Raw genomic sequence first — 18402 nt, forward strand, 5'->3', positions numbered from 1 at the left:
CTCCACTAGTATAATATATAACTGCCCTACTATAATATACAACTCCACTAGTATAATATATAACTCCACTTATATATAACTCCACTAATATAATATATACCGTAACTCCACTAGTATAATATAAAACTCCACTCATATAATAAAACCTCCTCTTGTATAATATATAACTCCACTAATATAATATACAACTCCACTAGTATCATATATAACTCCACTAATATATAATATATAACTCCACTAATACAATATATAACTCCACTAGTATCATATATAAGTCCACTAGTAAATATAAAACTCCACTAGTATAATATATAACTCCACTAGTATAATACATAAATCCACTAGTATAATATATAACTCCACTAATATATAACTTCCCTAGTATAATATATACCTCCACTAGTATAATATATAACTCCACTAGTATCATATATAACTCCACTAATATGTAATATATACCTCCACTAATATAATATATAACTCCACTTTTATAATATAAAGCTCCACTAATATAATATATAACTCCACTAGTATAATATATAACTCCACTAGAATAATATATAACTCCACTAGTATCATATATACGTAAGTCCACTAGTATCATATATAACTCCACTAGTATCATATATAACTCCACTAGTATCTTATATAACGCCATTATTATTATATATAAATCCACCAGTATCATATATAACTCCACTAGTATCATATATAACTCCACTAGTATCATATATAGCTCCACTAGTATGATATATAACTCCACTATTATAATATATAACTCCACTAGTATCATATATAACTCCACTAGTATCATATATAACTCCACTATTATTATATATAAATCCACTAGTATCATATATGTATAACTCCACTAGTACAATATATAACTCCACTAATATAACATATAACTCCACTAGTATAATATGTAACTCCACTAATATAATATATGACGCCACTAGTATAATATATAACTCCACTAGTATAATATATAACTCCACTAGTATCATATATAACTACACTACCATAATATATAACTGCACTAGTATCACATATAACTCCAATAGTATAATATATAACTCCACTAGTATAATATATAACTCCACTAGTATAATATATAACTTCACTAGTATCACATATAACTCCAATAGTATAATATATAACTCCACTAGTATAATATATAACTCCACTAGTATAATATATAACTCCACTAGTATCATATATAACTCCACTACTATAATATATAACCCCAGTAGTATAATATACAACTCCACTAGTATAATATATAACTCCCCTACTATAATATACAACTCCACTAGTATAATATATAACTCCACTTATATATAACTCCACTAGTATAATATATACCGTAACTCCACTAGTATAATATAAAATTCCACTAATATAATAAAACCTCCACTTGTATAATATATAACTCCACTAATATAATATACAACTCCACTAGTATTATATATAAGTCCACTAGTAAATATAAAACTCCACTAGTATAATATATAACTCCACTAGTATAATATATAAATCCACTAGTATAATATATAACTCCACTAATATATAACTCCACTAGTATAATATATAACTCCACTAATATAATATATATCGCCACTAGTATAATATATAACTCCACTAGTACAATATATAACTCCACTAATATAACATATAACTCCACTAGTATAATATATAACTCCACTAATATATAATATATAACTCCACTAATATAATATATAACTCCACTAGTATCATATATAAGTCCACTAGTAAATATAAAACTCCACTAGTATAATATATAACTCCACTAGTATCATATATAACTCCACTAGTATCATATATAACTCCACTATTATATATAAATCCACTAGTATCATATACACTCACTGGCCACTTTATTAGGTACACCTTGCTAGTACCGGGTTGGACCCCCTTTTGCCTTCAGAACTGCCTTAATCCTTCGTGGCATAGATTCAACAAGGTACTGGAAACATTCCTCAGAGGGTTTGGTTCATATTGACATGACAGCATCACGCAGTTGCTGCAGATTTGTCGGCTGCACATCCATGATGCGAATCTCCCGGTCCACCACATCCCAAAGGTGCTCTATTGGATTGAGATCTGGTGACTGTGGAGGCCATTTGAGTACAGTGAACTCATTGTCATGTTCAAGAAACCAGTCTGAGGTGATTCGAGCTTTATGATATGGCGCGTTATCCTGCTGGAAGTAGCCTCAGAAGATGGGAACACTGTGGTCATGAAGGGATGGACATGGTCAGCAACAATACTCAGGTAGGCTGTGGCGTTGACACGATGCTCAATTGGTACTAAGGGGCCCAAAGTGCGCCAAGAAAATATCCCCCACACCATTACACCACCACCAGCAGCCTGAACCGTTGATACAAGGCAGGATGGATCCATGCTTTCATGTTGTTGACGCCAAATTCTGACCCTACCATCTGACCCTGCCAGCCCTCACATGGTCTGCTTCTTCAGCATACCTCTTCATCCCACTGCCAGCCCTCACATGGTCTGCTTCTTCAGCATACCTCTTCATCCCACTGCCAGCCCTCACATGTTCTGCTTCTTCAGAACACCTCTTCATCCCACTGCCAGCCCTCACATGGTCTGCTTCTTCAGCATACCTCTGCATCCCACTGCCAGCCCTCACATGGTCTGCTTCTTCAGCATACCTCTTCATCCCACTGCCAGCCCTCACATGGTCTGCTTCTTCAGCACACCTCTTCATCCCACTGCCAGCCCTCACATGGTCTGCTTCTTCAGCATACCTCTTCATCCCACTGCCAGCCCTCACATGGTCTGCTTCTTCAACATACCTCTTCATCCCACTGCCAGCCCTCACATGGTCTGCTTCTTCAGCATACCTCTTCATCCCACTGCCAGCCCTCACATGGTCTGCTTCTTCAGCATACCTCTTCATCCCACTGCCAGCCCTCACATGGTCTGCTTCTTCAGCACACCTCTTCATCCCACTGCCAGCCCTCACATGGTCTGCTTCTTCAGCACACCTCTTCATCCCACTGCCAGCCCTCACATGGTCTGCTTCTTCAGCATACCTCTTCATCCCACTGCCAGCCCTCACATGGTCTACTTCTTCAGCACACCTCTTCATCCCACTGCCAGCCCTCACATGGTCTGCTTCTTCAGCATACCTCTTCATCCCACTGCCAGCCCTCACATGGTCTGCTTCTTCAGCATACCTCTTCATCCCACTGCCAGCCCTCACATGGTCTACTTCTTCAGCACACCTCTTCATCCCACTGCCAGCCCTCACATGGTCTGCTGCGACCAGCATGGGCAGGGTCTTCCCAATACCCATCGATGTATGACGAGAACAGGAATCAACATAACAGCAGTGTACATACAACTTAATCAGAAAACAGACACTCACAATGAACAAAATAGACTCCCCATTTAAAATATGTGTTCTATTTAATGAACAATTACATAAACTGAAAAAATATAATCAAATAAAAAGAAAAAAGAAAGAAAAACAACTGCATTAAAATGGAAAATAAATATAAGAATAAAGAAGCATTAAGTCACAGAATTGTCAGAGAATTCTTTAAAGATAGTGTCAAAGTAGTTTAACAATTTGTACTCTTGTTGTCTGTGACAGACTACAGTCTTTCACAGACAACAAAATAAATAAAACCGTTTTAAATTTTGTATGGAAAACAACTCACATAGACTTAATAAAATCTATGCTTTCCAATGCTAGAGAGGAGGGTGGTCTTGAATTTCTGGACTTTAACTGTAAACACCTTTAAAATAAACTGGATCCAGGAAGTACGCTGGGCTTGGAGACAAATTTGACATAATGGTCAAACCGTGTAATTACACCATCACGTGATGCACACTGGCAAAACTTTTCCCCAGTCTTACGTGGTGAAAGAGGCGTCTGTAAATCAGTGGATCATTTCTTTTGGAGGTGGGTTGGAGGTGGGTTTTAGGGGCTTTGTTGCCAGCTCCACAGCAAAACTCCTGAGGGAACTAGGAGTCAGGGGGCAGGCCCACAGGAGAGTGATCAAAGAGCTAGCCAACACTGCTGAGAGGACTAGCCACTGGATCTGGATCAAAAGGAGAGACACCGTCTGGGCTGCCAGGGTGAACAGCTAACCACAGGTCACACACCCAGGACCGATCAACCTGTGGTGGGCCTGCCTCAGCAGAGGTGTCTTGTGTAAAAGGCCGAAACACCCTGTGATGCTGAGGTACACAACTGATGATGTGTCCTGGTGGTAGCAATGTCACCTTGGCAGACATCTCCAGTTTAATTCCCACCAAAACTGTTGCAGTGCAAACACTAGGGATTTTAACAACCAATCCTTTTTTTGAATCTTGAGGTACATCAACTTTCCAGTAGGAACACTTAGATAGCCCTCATTTAAATCATTATGTTGTGGGAGTGCAGGAATGAAGAGTCAGAGAGATCGAGTCTAGTCAATGCCGTTTACTCGCCACACAAAACAACACCGATACACCACAATCTCTCCTGGCAACCAGCTAACCGCTAGGCTGCTGCAAACATGGCTCCACCCCAGAAACTCTAAGCAGTGCCTACGTCAGCACTCTGAACATCTGCCTTAAAGGAGCAGCAGCCCCTGGTGAATCTACCCTCAATTGTGTATCACCACACAGGCCCCCCCAGAATTCAGTATCACAAAAAAAAGCAAAACAGTAGTGTAACACATCCGTACTCAGTGAAACACAAACAGCCAACAGGCGAACAGTCCCCAGTGAAACAGTCAACGTCTTGGGGGGCGGACCAGGCGGCCAAAACGGCTGCGCCAAATGGGTATTGGGGCGGGGGCAGGGGCAGGGGCAGGGGACAGAGCCAGAGCCCTGGCAGGGGCCGAGGCTGGGCCAGGGGTCCGAGAAGGGGGGTGTCCATGCCGCGAGGGCAGGGCCAGTTCGACTGGCCCACCCAGGTCCAAATGGGCAGGCTCAAGACGGTCCACCGAGACCCGCTCCGGCTTGCCCCCATGTGCACCACAAAGTTCTTAGGCCCGGCTTCCAGGACGCGGAAGGGCCCATCATAGGGCGGCTGCAGGGGCGTATGGCGGCTGTCATGGTGGATGAAGATGTAACTGGCCGACAGAATATTCTTGGGGACGTAGGACTGAGGGAGGCAGTGGTGAGATGTAGGGATCGGAGCGAAAGTGTTGGCACTGTCCCAGGCCACAGCCCATTGAGAAGCTGCTGACCAGGGGACCATAGCATCCGGAAGAAACTCACCCGGGACACGCAGCGGCTGGCCGTAAACCAGCTCGGCAGACAAGGACTGGAGGTCTTCCCTGGGGGCAGAGCGAAGGCCGAGCATGACCCACGGGAGGCAATCGACCCAGTTGCTGTCCGTGAGGCTGGCACGAAGAGTGGCCTTTGTAGACAGATGAAACTGCTCACAAAGTCCGCTGCCCTGCGGGTTGTACGCTGTGGTTCGGTGGAGCTTCACCCCAGCCCCTCCGCGACTGCAGTCCAGAGCTCCGACGTGAACTGCAGGCCCCTGTCAGAGGTGAGGTCATCCGGCGTGCCAAAACGGGCCACCCAGAACAGCTTCCGGCCACCTGGTGGTCCTGTCCACCATGGTGAGAAGGTGAGTGAACCCGTGGGAGGGGGGCAGGGGGCCCACCAGGTACACATTCACATGGTGAAAACGCCTCTCGGGCACCAGGAATGGCGCCAAGGGGGCTTTGGTATGACGGTGTACTTTGGAACGCTGGCACGCCATGCAGTAGTCAGCCCAGGCCTTGGCGTCCTTCCTGAGGCCGGGCCAGACGAACATGGCCCCCACCAGCTTAGTGGACGCCTTCACACACGGGTGAGAAAGGCCATGGATAACGTCAAAAACACAGTGCCGCCAGCTGGTGGGCACCATGGGGCGGGGCTGGCCTGTGGAAACGTCGCAGAGGAGTGTGGCGTTGGCGCTGTCAAACACCACATCCTCCAACCGCAGCCCCGTAATGGCCGTCCGATAGGCCTGGATGTCCGCGTCAGCGGCTTGGTCTGCAGCCATGGCAGCGTAATCGAGTCCCAAGTGAACGGACCCTGCCAGCGCCTGGGAGAGGCAGTCAGTAACCAAGTTGTCCTAGCCAGCCACGTGCCGGATGTCCTTGGTAGACTCCGAGATGGCAGAGAGCTGACGCTGTTGGCGCCCGGACCACAGCTCGGAGGTCTTGGCCATGGCAAATGTCAGCAGCTTGTGGTCGACGAAGGCAGTGAAATGGCGGCCTTCCAACAGGAACCTGAAGTGTCGGGAGGCGAGGAAGAGACCCAGGAGCTCCCGGTCGAAGGTGCTGTACTTCCGCTCGTTGTCCTTAAGCTGTTTGCTAAAGAAGGCAAGGGGCTGCCAGGTGCCGCCCACCCACTGCTCGCCCACCGCCCTGACCGCATAGTCAGAAGCGTTGGTCGTGAGGGCAATTGGGGCAGTGGGGGACGGGTGCGCCAGCAAAGCGGCATTGGCCAGCGCAGCCATGGCATCGTCAAAAGCTTCGTCCATCCCCGGGGACCAGTCTACCTCGCCCTTGGCTTGCTTGCCCGGCAGGGCCTCGTACAAGGGCCGCATGCGGTGAGCTGCGTGGGGAATGAACCTGTTATAAAAGTTCACCATGCCCAAGAACTCCTGCAGGGACTTCACAGTGCGGCGGTGTGGAAAACTGGCGACGGCGTCCACTCTGGCAGGAAGCGGAACGGCTCCTTGTGGGGAGAAGCGGTGGCCGAGGAAGTCGATGGACGACAGGCCAAACTGGCACTTGGCTGGGTTGACTATGAGTCCATGCGCACTGAGCCGCTCGAACAACTGCCGGAGCTGCGTCAGGCGCTCCTCCGCGGATGCGCTGGCCACGAGAATGTCATCCAAGTAAACAAAGAAGAACGGCATATCCCGTAGCACAGAGTCCATCAGCCGCTGGAACGTCTGCGCTGCCCCCTTGAGACCGAAGGGCATCCGCCGGAACTCGAAGAGCCCAAATTGCGTGATGACCGCTGTCTTGGGCACGTCCCGAGGGTGGACAGGTACCTGGTGGTAGCCCCGCACCAAATCTACTTTGGAAAAGATGGTAGCCCCCGCCAGGTGGGCGGAGAAGTCCTGTAAATCTGGCCATCTCGTATATTACATTGTATTTTCCAATAAAATGCTCACCCAAGGCTTTACACACATCTTCATACTTCTGTTCGTCAGACAAAGTCAGTGTGTTCAAAATGTCGTCACTTTTCTCCCCCATGATATACAGCAGCGAATTGATCTGGTATTCCTCACTCTTTTCTGCTAGTGCTGACGCCACTCTAAATCACTCGAAGCATCATAGCCATTGAGTGCAACTGCTTGGCTTGTCAAAATTGAAGCTTCCCGGGGGTGGTATCGAAAATATCTGGTCCATTGTCTCGTTATTGCTCCTCCCTCCTTATCGACGGCGAGTCAACAAGCTAGCAGGCTCACTTAGCTTAGCAGCGTGTTAGGTGCACTGGCTACTGTAGGCAAATCCGGTCTTTTGTTCCAACTTTATAAGTAGTTTCTTTCTTCTACTTACAGATTCGTCTCGCCAAACTTCTGACCCCATGTATATTGTTTTGTATTGAACCTTGGTTTTCTTATCACGACGACACAGGCAACTCTGTAGAATCACACTTAACTTGTATTGTCTTATTCTCTAGTTATATTTTCGTATGCCCTTATTGGCTTGACCTAAAGTCTAGTGCCCCCTAGAGGCCTGACGTTCCACTACAGGAAAGAGGAAGGCTGGAGCTCGAACACCAATGAACACTCAGAGAAGAAGGAGCAGCAGGAACCCGGGTCACCGGAATGGCGCTCTGGCGGAGGCAAACGGGGTTCTCAAAAAAATCGAGCATTCTTGAACAGATGGAGGTTTGTTGAGGTCAGGAGAGTAGAGAAAACTGAGGCTGAATGGCCGTGCTCTGGAGTTGGACCATCATGCTCCGGTGGTTCTTGTTGTGCCGTTCAGCTAACTTGCTGAATACCTCAGTGAGGCAGGTGTTCTGCTGCTCATGTCTCCCGCGGGCGACCTGAAAGAGTGCAGGGTCTGCTGGGTCCATTGTCGGTCTCATCACACTGTCACATTTCAGAATTCAGACCTAAATGCAGACACAGACACAGAAGTAGAAGGTGAACAAAAAGTCTTTATTTGAAAACTAAGGCAAAAATCAGGAACAAAGACATCAGTTCAAAAGAACTGGCAGCGCAAACAAAAACTAAACAAAGGCACTCACCAAATCAAGATACACTAGAGGTTTCGGCAGAGTAACAGACCAACTTCATCAGACGATCAGGCAACAGGCAAGCAGAAAAGACTTAAATACCCTCCACACAGGTGACCACGATGAACTGACACATGAAAATCATGCAGCCCAATAAGGCTAAGGGGAACATGAAGACATCTACAGGACAAAAGCTAAACTACACAAAACCCAGAGAAAAACAGCTCAAACTGTGTCAGCTATAAGTAAAAGTAAAACACAGACATATAGTTGTTTTACTTATAATTTATACACACACCGAAATACAAACATGGCTACCATGTTTACTAAATGAGATGCCTTTCCTGCCACTTTAACCTCCGTCCATCCATCCATCCGTCCATCCGTCCAACTGTCCATCCGTCCATCCGTCCAACCATCCGTCCGTCCAGCCATCCATTATCCGAACCGCTTATCCGGCCCTCCGTCCAAACATTTGAATGAAATCAACGCACCTACTTGTGGGAAGATGGCGGCGCGAATTCCCATTTGCGGCGGCCTCACCCACCCAGCACCGTCCATGCAGTGTTTTTGTCCACGCCTGCGTCTAGGTTCTGTCTTCGTTTGATGGCTGGGAGAGCGGGGCAGGCTCAGCTAACTGCTAGCCCATGCAGACCGGCGGTTCCGATAACACCAAGGGTGGTCTGGCGGCGGCCTCACCTGGCGTTGACTGGTGTTTTTGATGTCGTTGTGAGGAGGGAGGTGTGTCGAGGGTGTCTGGCTGGGAGAGCTGGCGCTGGATTGGCTGGGGGAGTGTGGATATGTGTGTTAGTGTGGATACGTGGTATGTGTGTTAGTGTGGATATGTGTGTTAGATTGGATATATGTGTTAGTTTGGAGATGTGTGTTAGTTTAGATATGTGTGTTAGTGTGGATATGTGTGTTAGTGTGGATATGTGTGTTAGATTGGATATATGTGTTAGTTTGGAGATGTGTGTTAGTTTGGGTGTGTGTTCTTGTAGTTTTTGGATATGTTGTTGTCTTTGTGTTGTACTGTTGTGGGCTGGGGGAAACAGCATTTCGTTTCATCTCATGTACGCAAGTGCATGAAATGAAACGACAAATAAAGTGTTAGTGAGTGACTGCTGGGATCGGCTCAAGCACCCACCAGCCTGACAGCAGGTCGAGCGGTTTGGATGATGGATGGATGGTTTGGATAATGGATTGACGGTTTGGATGATGGATGGATGGTTTGGATGATGGATTGACGGTTTGGATGATGGATGGATGAGTCCTGACTTGGATGATGGATGGATAGTTTGGATGATGGATGGACGGTTTGAACGATGGATAGATTTTTTTGATGATGGATGGATGGTTTGGATGATGGATGGATGGTTTGGATGATGGATGGATGGTTTGGATGATGGATGGATGGATGGTTTGGATGATGGCTAGATGGTTTTGATGATGAATGGATGGTTTGGGTGAAGGACGGATGGTTTGGGTGAACGATGGATGGTTTGGATGATGGATGGATGGTTTGGATGATGGCTAGATGGTTTTGATGATGGATGGATGGTTTGGGTGATGGATGGATGGTTTGGATGATGGATGGATGAGTCCTGACTGCGTTTCAGTGACGTAAATCCACAAAAGAGAAACAATTGAATGCAAACCAAGTCAGTGTATTTCACTCTGATTCAAATTCACGTGTCAGATTTCTCAAATGTGCACGTCCTGACTGAGAATGTGCAGTAGCCATGCCTAAATGCAGTGTCGTCAACAACCAATCAGTAAAAACCAATAGCTTAAGTAAGACAATGCTTCGGCTTCCTTCATACATTTTTTGAAAGTATTGTTTGTGAAGGGAGGAGAAACTAAAAAAGTGGAGCTGTGTGACCACTGTGGGGAGGTAATGCATGTGTCAGTCAAGGTCACCTGTTCTCACTGTGTGTCTTTCTCACCTCAGGCCCAGGGGGGGTCGACGCTACGCCGTCCAACCCCAGCAAGGAGGAAATGATTGGCAGGCAGCTTACAGAACCAGGACGTTTTGCTTACGTGGGGCTTTGTGGCGTGTGCCTGGGACAGATGTTTACAGGGCCTGCCAACAGGTATCAGACCCAGAAGATCATCACTCTATCAGAGCGTTTTGTAATTGTTAATTCATGGATGTCCTTCCTTTTGTAATAGCATTCCCCACCTCTGACGGTGCTTATGATAGTTGTTCCTCTCTGAAACCAGGGAAGCTCTCTCCAGCTTCTGCCAGACGGATGAAATAGATGTTCGGTTACTCGTCATAGTCTCTCATAACCTCTGGGTTGAGAAAAAGAAATGTTTTCCAGGGCGTTTCGGGAGCAGTTCCTAGAAGGCCTGGTGCACTGGCTGGGTCTGGACCAGTCAGTGATGTCCGTGATGGGGGCCTTTTCTTCAGGCGTGGGATGTGACGGCTCTGAGACCTTCCTCTCCATCCTCCAGGCAGAACCACTGCTGGTGGCTGGAGCTGCACCCATCATGCAGGTGGCTATGTTCTCCATGGAAATGAGGTAGTAGAAAGCAGGAAGTTATTCATGGATGTGGTTTGATTGTCCTGCTGCACAGCTGAGTATGTTTAGAGAACACGTTATGTTGTTGAATGTGTAGTGGAAGAAACAGCTGGATGCTCACATTTGTCTCATGTGTGCGAAATGTAAACATTGTCATTGGCTCTTTTCTGCATTACAGGACTTGGTGTGTTTTTCTATCAAAGATGGTAAGAATCCCTATTACGACTAATACCAGAAGGCCAGGTTTTTATAGATTTTATAAGCCATTGTACAGCCTTACTACTGATGTCTGCTGCCACAACATCTACTATATTCATATTCAAATGACATAAAACCGAACACTGTCAAACTTACAAAAATTAGATAACCGATTGGTTTCAGCACTTTGATTCCTAAAATATGTTTGTATTCAGAAAAATGTACTGACTTGGGCGTCCAGGTAGCGTGGCGGTCTATTCCGTTGCCTGCCATCAAGAAGACATGCATGTTAGGGTCCCCCCCCCCTTTTTCTTCCAATTTTACTTGGCCAATTACCCCACTCTTCTGGGCCATCTGCTCCACCCCCTCTGCCAATCCAGGGAGGGCTGCAGACTCCCACATGCCTCCTCCCATACATGTGGAGTCACCAGCCGCTTCTTTTCACCCGACAGTGAGGAGTTTCACCAGGGGGAAGTAGCACGTGGGAGGATCACGCTATTCCCCCCAAACAGGTGCCCCGGCTGACCAGAGGAGGCGCTAGTACAGCGACAGGACACATACACACATCTGGCTTCTCACCCGCAGACATGGCCAATTGTGTCTGTAGGGACGTCTGACCAAGTCGGAGGTAACAGGGGTATTCGAACCAGATCGCTGCGCTACCCTGACGCCCCCCAATGTTAGAGTTAATGCTCCTGTCTGTGCCCCTGAGCAAAGCATGGCAAGAAGAACTGGGGTTGGTCCCCGGGTGCTGCATGGCAGCTGCCCACTGCTCCTGGTTACAGTGTGTAAGTAAACAAGAGTTTATATATGTAGTAACTTTTTAAACAAAGTTACAAAGTGCTGCTCAAGATGCAGATACAGAAATATAAACAACATACACGTACAGGTATATACAGAAAAGTAAAAAAAGATGGGTTAAATGCAGGGGGTGAATTTCCCCCTGGGGATTATTAAAATACATCTTAGAAACCGATCACCTGTTTGGGTCGTGATGCCAATGTATTGTTTATAAGGTGGGACACCTGCAGGTGGTTAGGTTGAGTGTATTGTTTATAAGGTGAGACACCTGCAGGTGACCAGGTTGAGTGTATTATTTATAAGGTGGGACACCTGGAGGTGGCCAGGTTGTGTGTATTTTTTATAAGGTGGGACACCTGGAGGTGGCCAGGTTGAGTGTATTGTTTATAAGGTGGGACACTTGCAGGTGGCCAGGTTGAGTGTATTGTTTATAAGGTGGGACACCTGCAGGTGGCCAGGTTGAGTGTATTATTTATAAGGTGGGACACCTGCAGGTGGCCAGGTTGAGTGAATTGTTTATAAGGTGGAACACCTGCAGGTGGCCAGGTTGAGTGTATTGTTTATAAGGTGGGACACCTGCAGGTGGCCAGGTTTTGTGTATTATTTATAAGGTGGGACACCTGCAGGTGGCCAGGTTGAGTGTATTGTTTATAAGGTGGGACACCTGCAGGTGGCCAGGTTCAGTGTATTGTTTATAAGGTGGGACACCTGCAGGTGGCCAGGTTGTGTGTATTGTTTATAAGGTGGGACACCTGCAGGTGGCCAGGTTGAGTGTATTGTTTATAAGGTGGGACACCTGCAGGTGGCCAGGTTGAGTGTATTGTTTATAAGGTGGGACACCTGCAGGTGGCCAGGTTGTGTGTATTGTTTATAAGGTGGGACACCTGCAGGTGGCCAGGTTGAGTGTATTGTTTATAAGGTGGGACACCTGCAGGTGGCCAGGTTTTGTGTATTATTTATAAGGTGGGACACCTGCAGGTGGCCTGGTTGTGTGTATTGTTTATAAGGCGGGACACCTGCAGGTGGCCAGGTTGAGTGTATTGGTTATAAGTCGGGACACCTGCAGGTGGCCAGGTTGAGTGTATTGTTTATAAGGTGTTACACCTGCAGGTGGCCAGGTTGAGTGTATTGTTTATAAGGCGGGACACCTGCAGGTGGCCAGGTTGAGAGTATTGTTTATAAGGCGGAACACCTGCAGGTGGCCAGGTTTTGTGTATTATTTATAAGGTGGGACACCTGCAGGTGGCCAGGTTGAGTGTATTGTTTATAAGGTGGGACACCTGCAGGTGGCCAGGTTGTGTGTATTGTATATAAGGTGGGACACCTGCAGGTGGCCAGGTTGTGTGTGTTGTTTAGAAGGTGGGACACCTGCAGGTGGCCAGGTTGTGTGTGTTGTTTAGAAGGTGGGACATCTACCAGCTCTCTCCAAACCCACACCAACCTTCTACCATCTCTCTCCAAACCCACACCATTGTTCTGCCAGCTCTTTTCTTTTTAAAATAATTATTCCAGACTGTAAATTATAGGCCAATAATATGACATTATTTCACACTTCTTTCACTTTTCTCTTTTAATTGATGTACTTGCTTTGTCCTAGACCCTTTAGGCCAACTCAGTTCTGATCAGGAAGTCTGTTGCCTTGATTTAAAATCGTTTTTTTTTATAAATGCTTACTTAATATTTACAATCTCGTTTTCTAATCGAATTTCTTCTTGACTTTGTGCTTCTATAGGAACTTGTTCTGATAGGATTGTATCAAAAGTGGTGTTTGTTTGGGAGTTGAGGTGGGCTTGTATCTCACAGGGTACATCCCTGTATATAGTTGGAGAACCACTGGGCTGCAACCTCAGATATTTTGTTGTGCTCTCGTGTGTATTCAGGCCAGTACGATGCCAGAGCAAGGGTTCTTATCCGCCATGTCAGCTGTCTGCTCCGAGTTGCTCCTCAGCAGCAGGAGGAGTTTGAGGAAACGCTGGGAGAGAAGCTGGGGGAACCAGAAGAGGAGAGCGAGTAAGCTACTCTTTACATGGATGGTGTGAAAGGATGAAAGGCACTGTGAGTGAGAGAACAAGACAGGAGGTGAAAATATTTGGATGTCAGGGATGGGGAGAGTGAAGTTTATGAGAGGGGAATGGAAGCGGTATGAAGAGCCAGTAAGTGTTATTTTGTGAAATAGAAAATCTTGCATTGATTGTTGCATGATACATGTTTCCTTTCTTCTCTTTTTTTGGATGAATTTTTTTCTCCCTTTTTCTCCCCAATCGTACTTGGCCAACTACCCCACTCCCCCGAGCCGTCCCGGTCGCTGCTCCATCCCCTCTGCTGATCCGGGAAGGGCTGCAGACTACCACTTGCCTCCTCCCATACATGTGGAGTCACCAGCCGCTTCTTTTCCCCTGACAGTGAGGAGTTTCACCAGGGGGGACGAGGCGCGTGGGAGGGTCATGCTATCCCCCCCCCCGACTGACTAGAGGAGGCGCTATTGCAACCACCAGGACACATGCCCACATCCGTCTACCCACCCGCATACACGGCCAATTATGTCTGTAGGGACACCCGACCAAGCCGGAGGTAACACGGGGATTCGATCCGGCGATTCCCGTGTTGGTAAACAACGGACTAGACCGCCACACCACCCAGACACCCATAATACGTGTTTCTTTATGTAACTGCCTACAATTGAGGGCTGGATTGAAAGCATATATGTTGATTGTCGGAGTGTCTCTGTGTGTTTGTGTAGTCATTTGTGCAGTTCTTTAGAGGAATGTTTTTCGTCACAGATTCCCTTTCTGTCAACAGCAGTCTCCTCCAGCATGTGATGCGGCACTTCAAGGCTGCTTCAGTTGTTTAACTTTTTTATTCTGTCCTCCACTTGGAAAGATTCCTTTTCGAGCCAAGGAATTTATCAGATGTTCTGTCTGCTCTTCATCTATCAGAGAGGAGTCATCTCTGCGGGTGAGGAAGGAGAGAGGGCGAAAATTACGACGCTACCTCCTCGTTGGTTTAGCCACTCTCGGCGGGGGAACTGTGATAGGTTGGTATTAGTGTTTTAGCTGCTGATCTTTACTGTCGATACATTTACTTGGATGTCTGTAGTAGGGATGGGATGATATGAAAAGTTCATGTCAAGATTATCCTGGCCAAAATAAAGTTGATTCATGATATTATCCCGATAATCATCAAAATATGCTTAAAACTCCTAAAATGGCACTAAAACATGCTGGAATCACTTTACCTCACATTTTGTTAGGAAACAAATATTTTTATTGCATCACAGACAGGACACACATCTTTTTGGCTGGACCCGCCAGCGGGGCCAGCCCTACAAACGCAAATGTCCATGACTGATTGAGTGACCATAGAGTGAGTGAGTGATTAGTTTGACACGCTTTGCCCGCTGGATCAGGAAACCAACAATGGTTCCAGCTAGTGGCGACCAATGACATTACTGAAGTGACACAATTGGTGGGCCAACCAACGATTCATTCATTCATTCATTCATTCATTCATTCATTCATTCATCTTCAGCCGCTTCTCTGGGATTGGGTCACGATGGCAGCAAGCTAAGTAGGGCACTCCAAATGTCCCTCTGTAGCATGTAACTCCCAGCATGCAGTGCAGAGAGCAAGAGCCTTTCAAGTCACTCATGTGAGGATATTCACATTTACGATTATTCCGATGATGGAAATTTACCACGATCAACTTTTCGTGAGATTTTCTCTTTTTTTTTTATTGCGACCTGTGATTAAAATCCTATATCGTCCCATCCCAGGTCTGTGATGCAGGTCTTCTTCTGAATATGTAATCTGTTCACCAGCAGTGGCTAGTCTAGTTAAGCATCATTGCCTGACTGAATTCCCTGATTAAATGAGCTGAATACACCAACACACTATGATATACCAGCCAGCATGTGTCAGTAAGGTTGTCAGGGTGACACCGTCAGTTGACTGACTTCTTTTAATTCTGTTCTTTCATCCAGTTGTTTTTCATCCGATCCTCAGGGACCCACTTTACTGTTGGTTTTCTATTCTGCCAAGTAGTTAGTCACATTCACCTATTGTTCCAGGTTCCAGGTCAAAAAATGTGTTTGGGGGCGTCTGGGAAGTGTAACAGACTGTCCCGTTGCCTACCAACACGGGGATCGCCGGTTTGAATCCCCGTGTTGCCTCCGGCTTGGTCGGGCATCCCTACAGACACAATTGGCCATGTCTGCGGGTGGGAAGCCAGATGTGGGTATGTGTCCTGGTCGCTGCACTAACGCCTTCTCTCGTTAGTTGGGTGCGTGTTCGGGGGGGGGGATAGCATGATCCTCCCACGCGCTATGTCCCCCTGGTGAAACTCCTCACTGTCAGGGGAAAAGAAGCAGCTGGTGACTCCACATGTATGGGAGGAGGCATGTGGTAGTCTGCAGCCCTCCCTGGGTCGGCGGAGGGGGTGGAGCAGCAACCGGGACAGCTCAGAGAGCAGAGTGACTGGCCAAGTACAGTTGGGGAGAAAATGGGGGGGAAATGTGTTTTGTTGGTTGAATACCTAATACAAAAGATGAGTGTGTTGAACGACCTGGCAGCATAGACAGCAGTAGTGCGGTGGGTCGCTGAGGACCAAACTGAAAACCGCTGCCTTACTTTACTGCATGAAAGTAAGAAGTCGTTGTTAATTCACCTTATTCACCTCGGCACCATGTTCAGTTGGCTGATGTCATGAGGGTATTAGATGCAGAAGTGCCATAGACTCCAAAATTAAAACTCCGCTGTAAAAATATTACTTCAAGAGTAGTATTGAATAAAATGACAGAGAGATCAGGCGATCTTAATTCCAAAGCTCTTATTATAAGATTCAAAAAAGGACTGGTTGTTAAAATCCCTAGTGTTTGCACTGCAACAGTTTCGGTGGGAAATACACTGCAGATGGCTGCCAAGGTGACATTGCTACCACCAGGACACATCATCAGTTGTGTACCTCAGCATCACAGGGTGTTTTGGCCTTTTATCACAAGACACCCTCCGCTGAGGCAGGCCCACCACAGGTTGATTGGTCCTGGGTGTGTGACCTGTGGTTAGCTGTTCACCCTGGCAGCCCAGACGGCGTCTCTCCTTTTGGTCCAGATCCAGTGGCTAGTCCTCTCAGCAGTGTCGGCTAGCTCTTTGATCACTCTCCTGTGGGCCTGCCCCCTGACTCCTAGTTCCCTCAGGAGTTTTGCTGTGGAGCTGGCAACAAAGCCCCTACAACCCACCTCCACAGGGCGCACCTTCACCTTCCAGCCTCTGTCCTCTGCTTCGGCTGCTAGGCTGGCGTACCACAGCCTCTTACGCTCGTACGCTTCATCGACTGCATCCTCCCAGGGGACTGTCAGCTCGATGATGTAAGCAAGCTGGCAAGAATTGGACCAGAGGATGAGGTCTGGTTGCAAGGTGGTTGTTGCGATCTCTGTCGGGAAGATGAGCTTCTGGCCTAAGTCCACCCGCATTTCTTAATCCCTGTCTGAGTTTAGTGAGCCTAAGTCGGGAAGTGAAGGGTTGGCCTTCAGTTTATCCCCCTCCTGAACGAAAGCTGGAAAACTCCGGGGCCTTTCCTGGTTGTTGAAGGGTTGGACATTGATGGAAACCTTCTTATGCTCGAGTTCAGCTGCTAAGCACCTGAGCGAGCATCTGATTGTGTTGCCAGGTGTATCTGCCTTGGGTGAGGCTGGTCTTGTAGCCAACCAAGATGTGCTTGAGGGTTGCTGGGGCTGTACACAGGGAGCAAGATGGATTCTCTCCAAGCCAAAGATTTAGATTTGTGGGAGAGGGCAGGACATCATATGTGGCTTTGATGATGAAACTCAGCCTGTTTGATTCCATGCTCCAGAGCTCACTCCATGTAAGTTTCCTCTTTTCAACACCCTCCCACCTCATCCAGCTGCCCTGTTTGGCTTGTGCTATGGCTTTAGGACATCTGGCTGCTTCTTCCTGTCGATGAACCTCCTGTACCACCATAGTTCACCGTTCGGTAGTAGTCGCCTTTTGCTAGGTAGGTGTTTTTGTTCCCAGGCCAAGGCCGCCTCTGCCTTGTTGAACATGGCCTACTACGTCTCGGTGGCGGAGGGCAGATTTTGCCTCCAGTACAGCTGCAGCTGGGGTCCATTTCTTCCCTGTCGCTAGGTTTGGAGCAGCTCCTCTCACTACTGGGTCTCGGGATTCTGTGAGGGACATATCCAGCCTCACTTTGGCCCATTTGAATTCCTCAACCAGGCTGGAAATTGGCAGTGCGAGGGCTCCATTAGCGTAGAGTCCAACACTGCTGAGGCACTTTGGCAGTCTGAGCCACTTTCTCACCTGCAAGTTCACTAGCCTCTCCAAGCGATTGGCATGAGATAGTGAGACCTTGTACATGGTTATTGGCCACATGAGTCGGGGTAGCAGCACAAACTGAAAGCACCGGAGCCTCAACTTCCTGGGCAGCGCAGTATCGTTGATTTGATCACTGATCACTGCCAGCTGCTTCAGCTTCCGCCTTCGTGAGCGGCGGCTTCGTGAGATCGACAACTTTTATTTTTATTTTATTAGTTCTTTATATTCTGCCCTAACCTCCTCATTTTGTTCTGATTTAGCTATTTTCTCCGCTTAGTTCACTAATTGCTAGATTATCTAGTTTCTTTCTA

General features: G+C 47.1%; 1 protein-coding gene across 1 annotated transcript in view; it reads left to right on the forward strand.

Annotated features, from left to right (window-relative positions):
- Positions 1-18402, forward strand: part of tmco4 (transmembrane and coiled-coil domains 4) — a 542127-nt gene that overhangs the window by 390375 nt on the left and 133350 nt on the right. Inside the window, 5 exon segments of the mRNA XM_056300060.1 lie at positions 10190-10331; positions 10563-10737; positions 10942-10969; positions 13643-13772; positions 14699-14796. Coding sequence (XP_056156035.1) covers positions 10190-10331; positions 10563-10737; positions 10942-10969; positions 13643-13772; positions 14699-14796 — 573 coding nt within the window.

This window comes from Lampris incognitus, chromosome 2, assembly GCF_029633865.1.
Source record: "Lampris incognitus isolate fLamInc1 chromosome 2, fLamInc1.hap2, whole genome shotgun sequence".
NCBI classification, from domain to species: domain Eukaryota; kingdom Metazoa; phylum Chordata; class Actinopteri; order Lampriformes; family Lampridae; genus Lampris; species Lampris incognitus.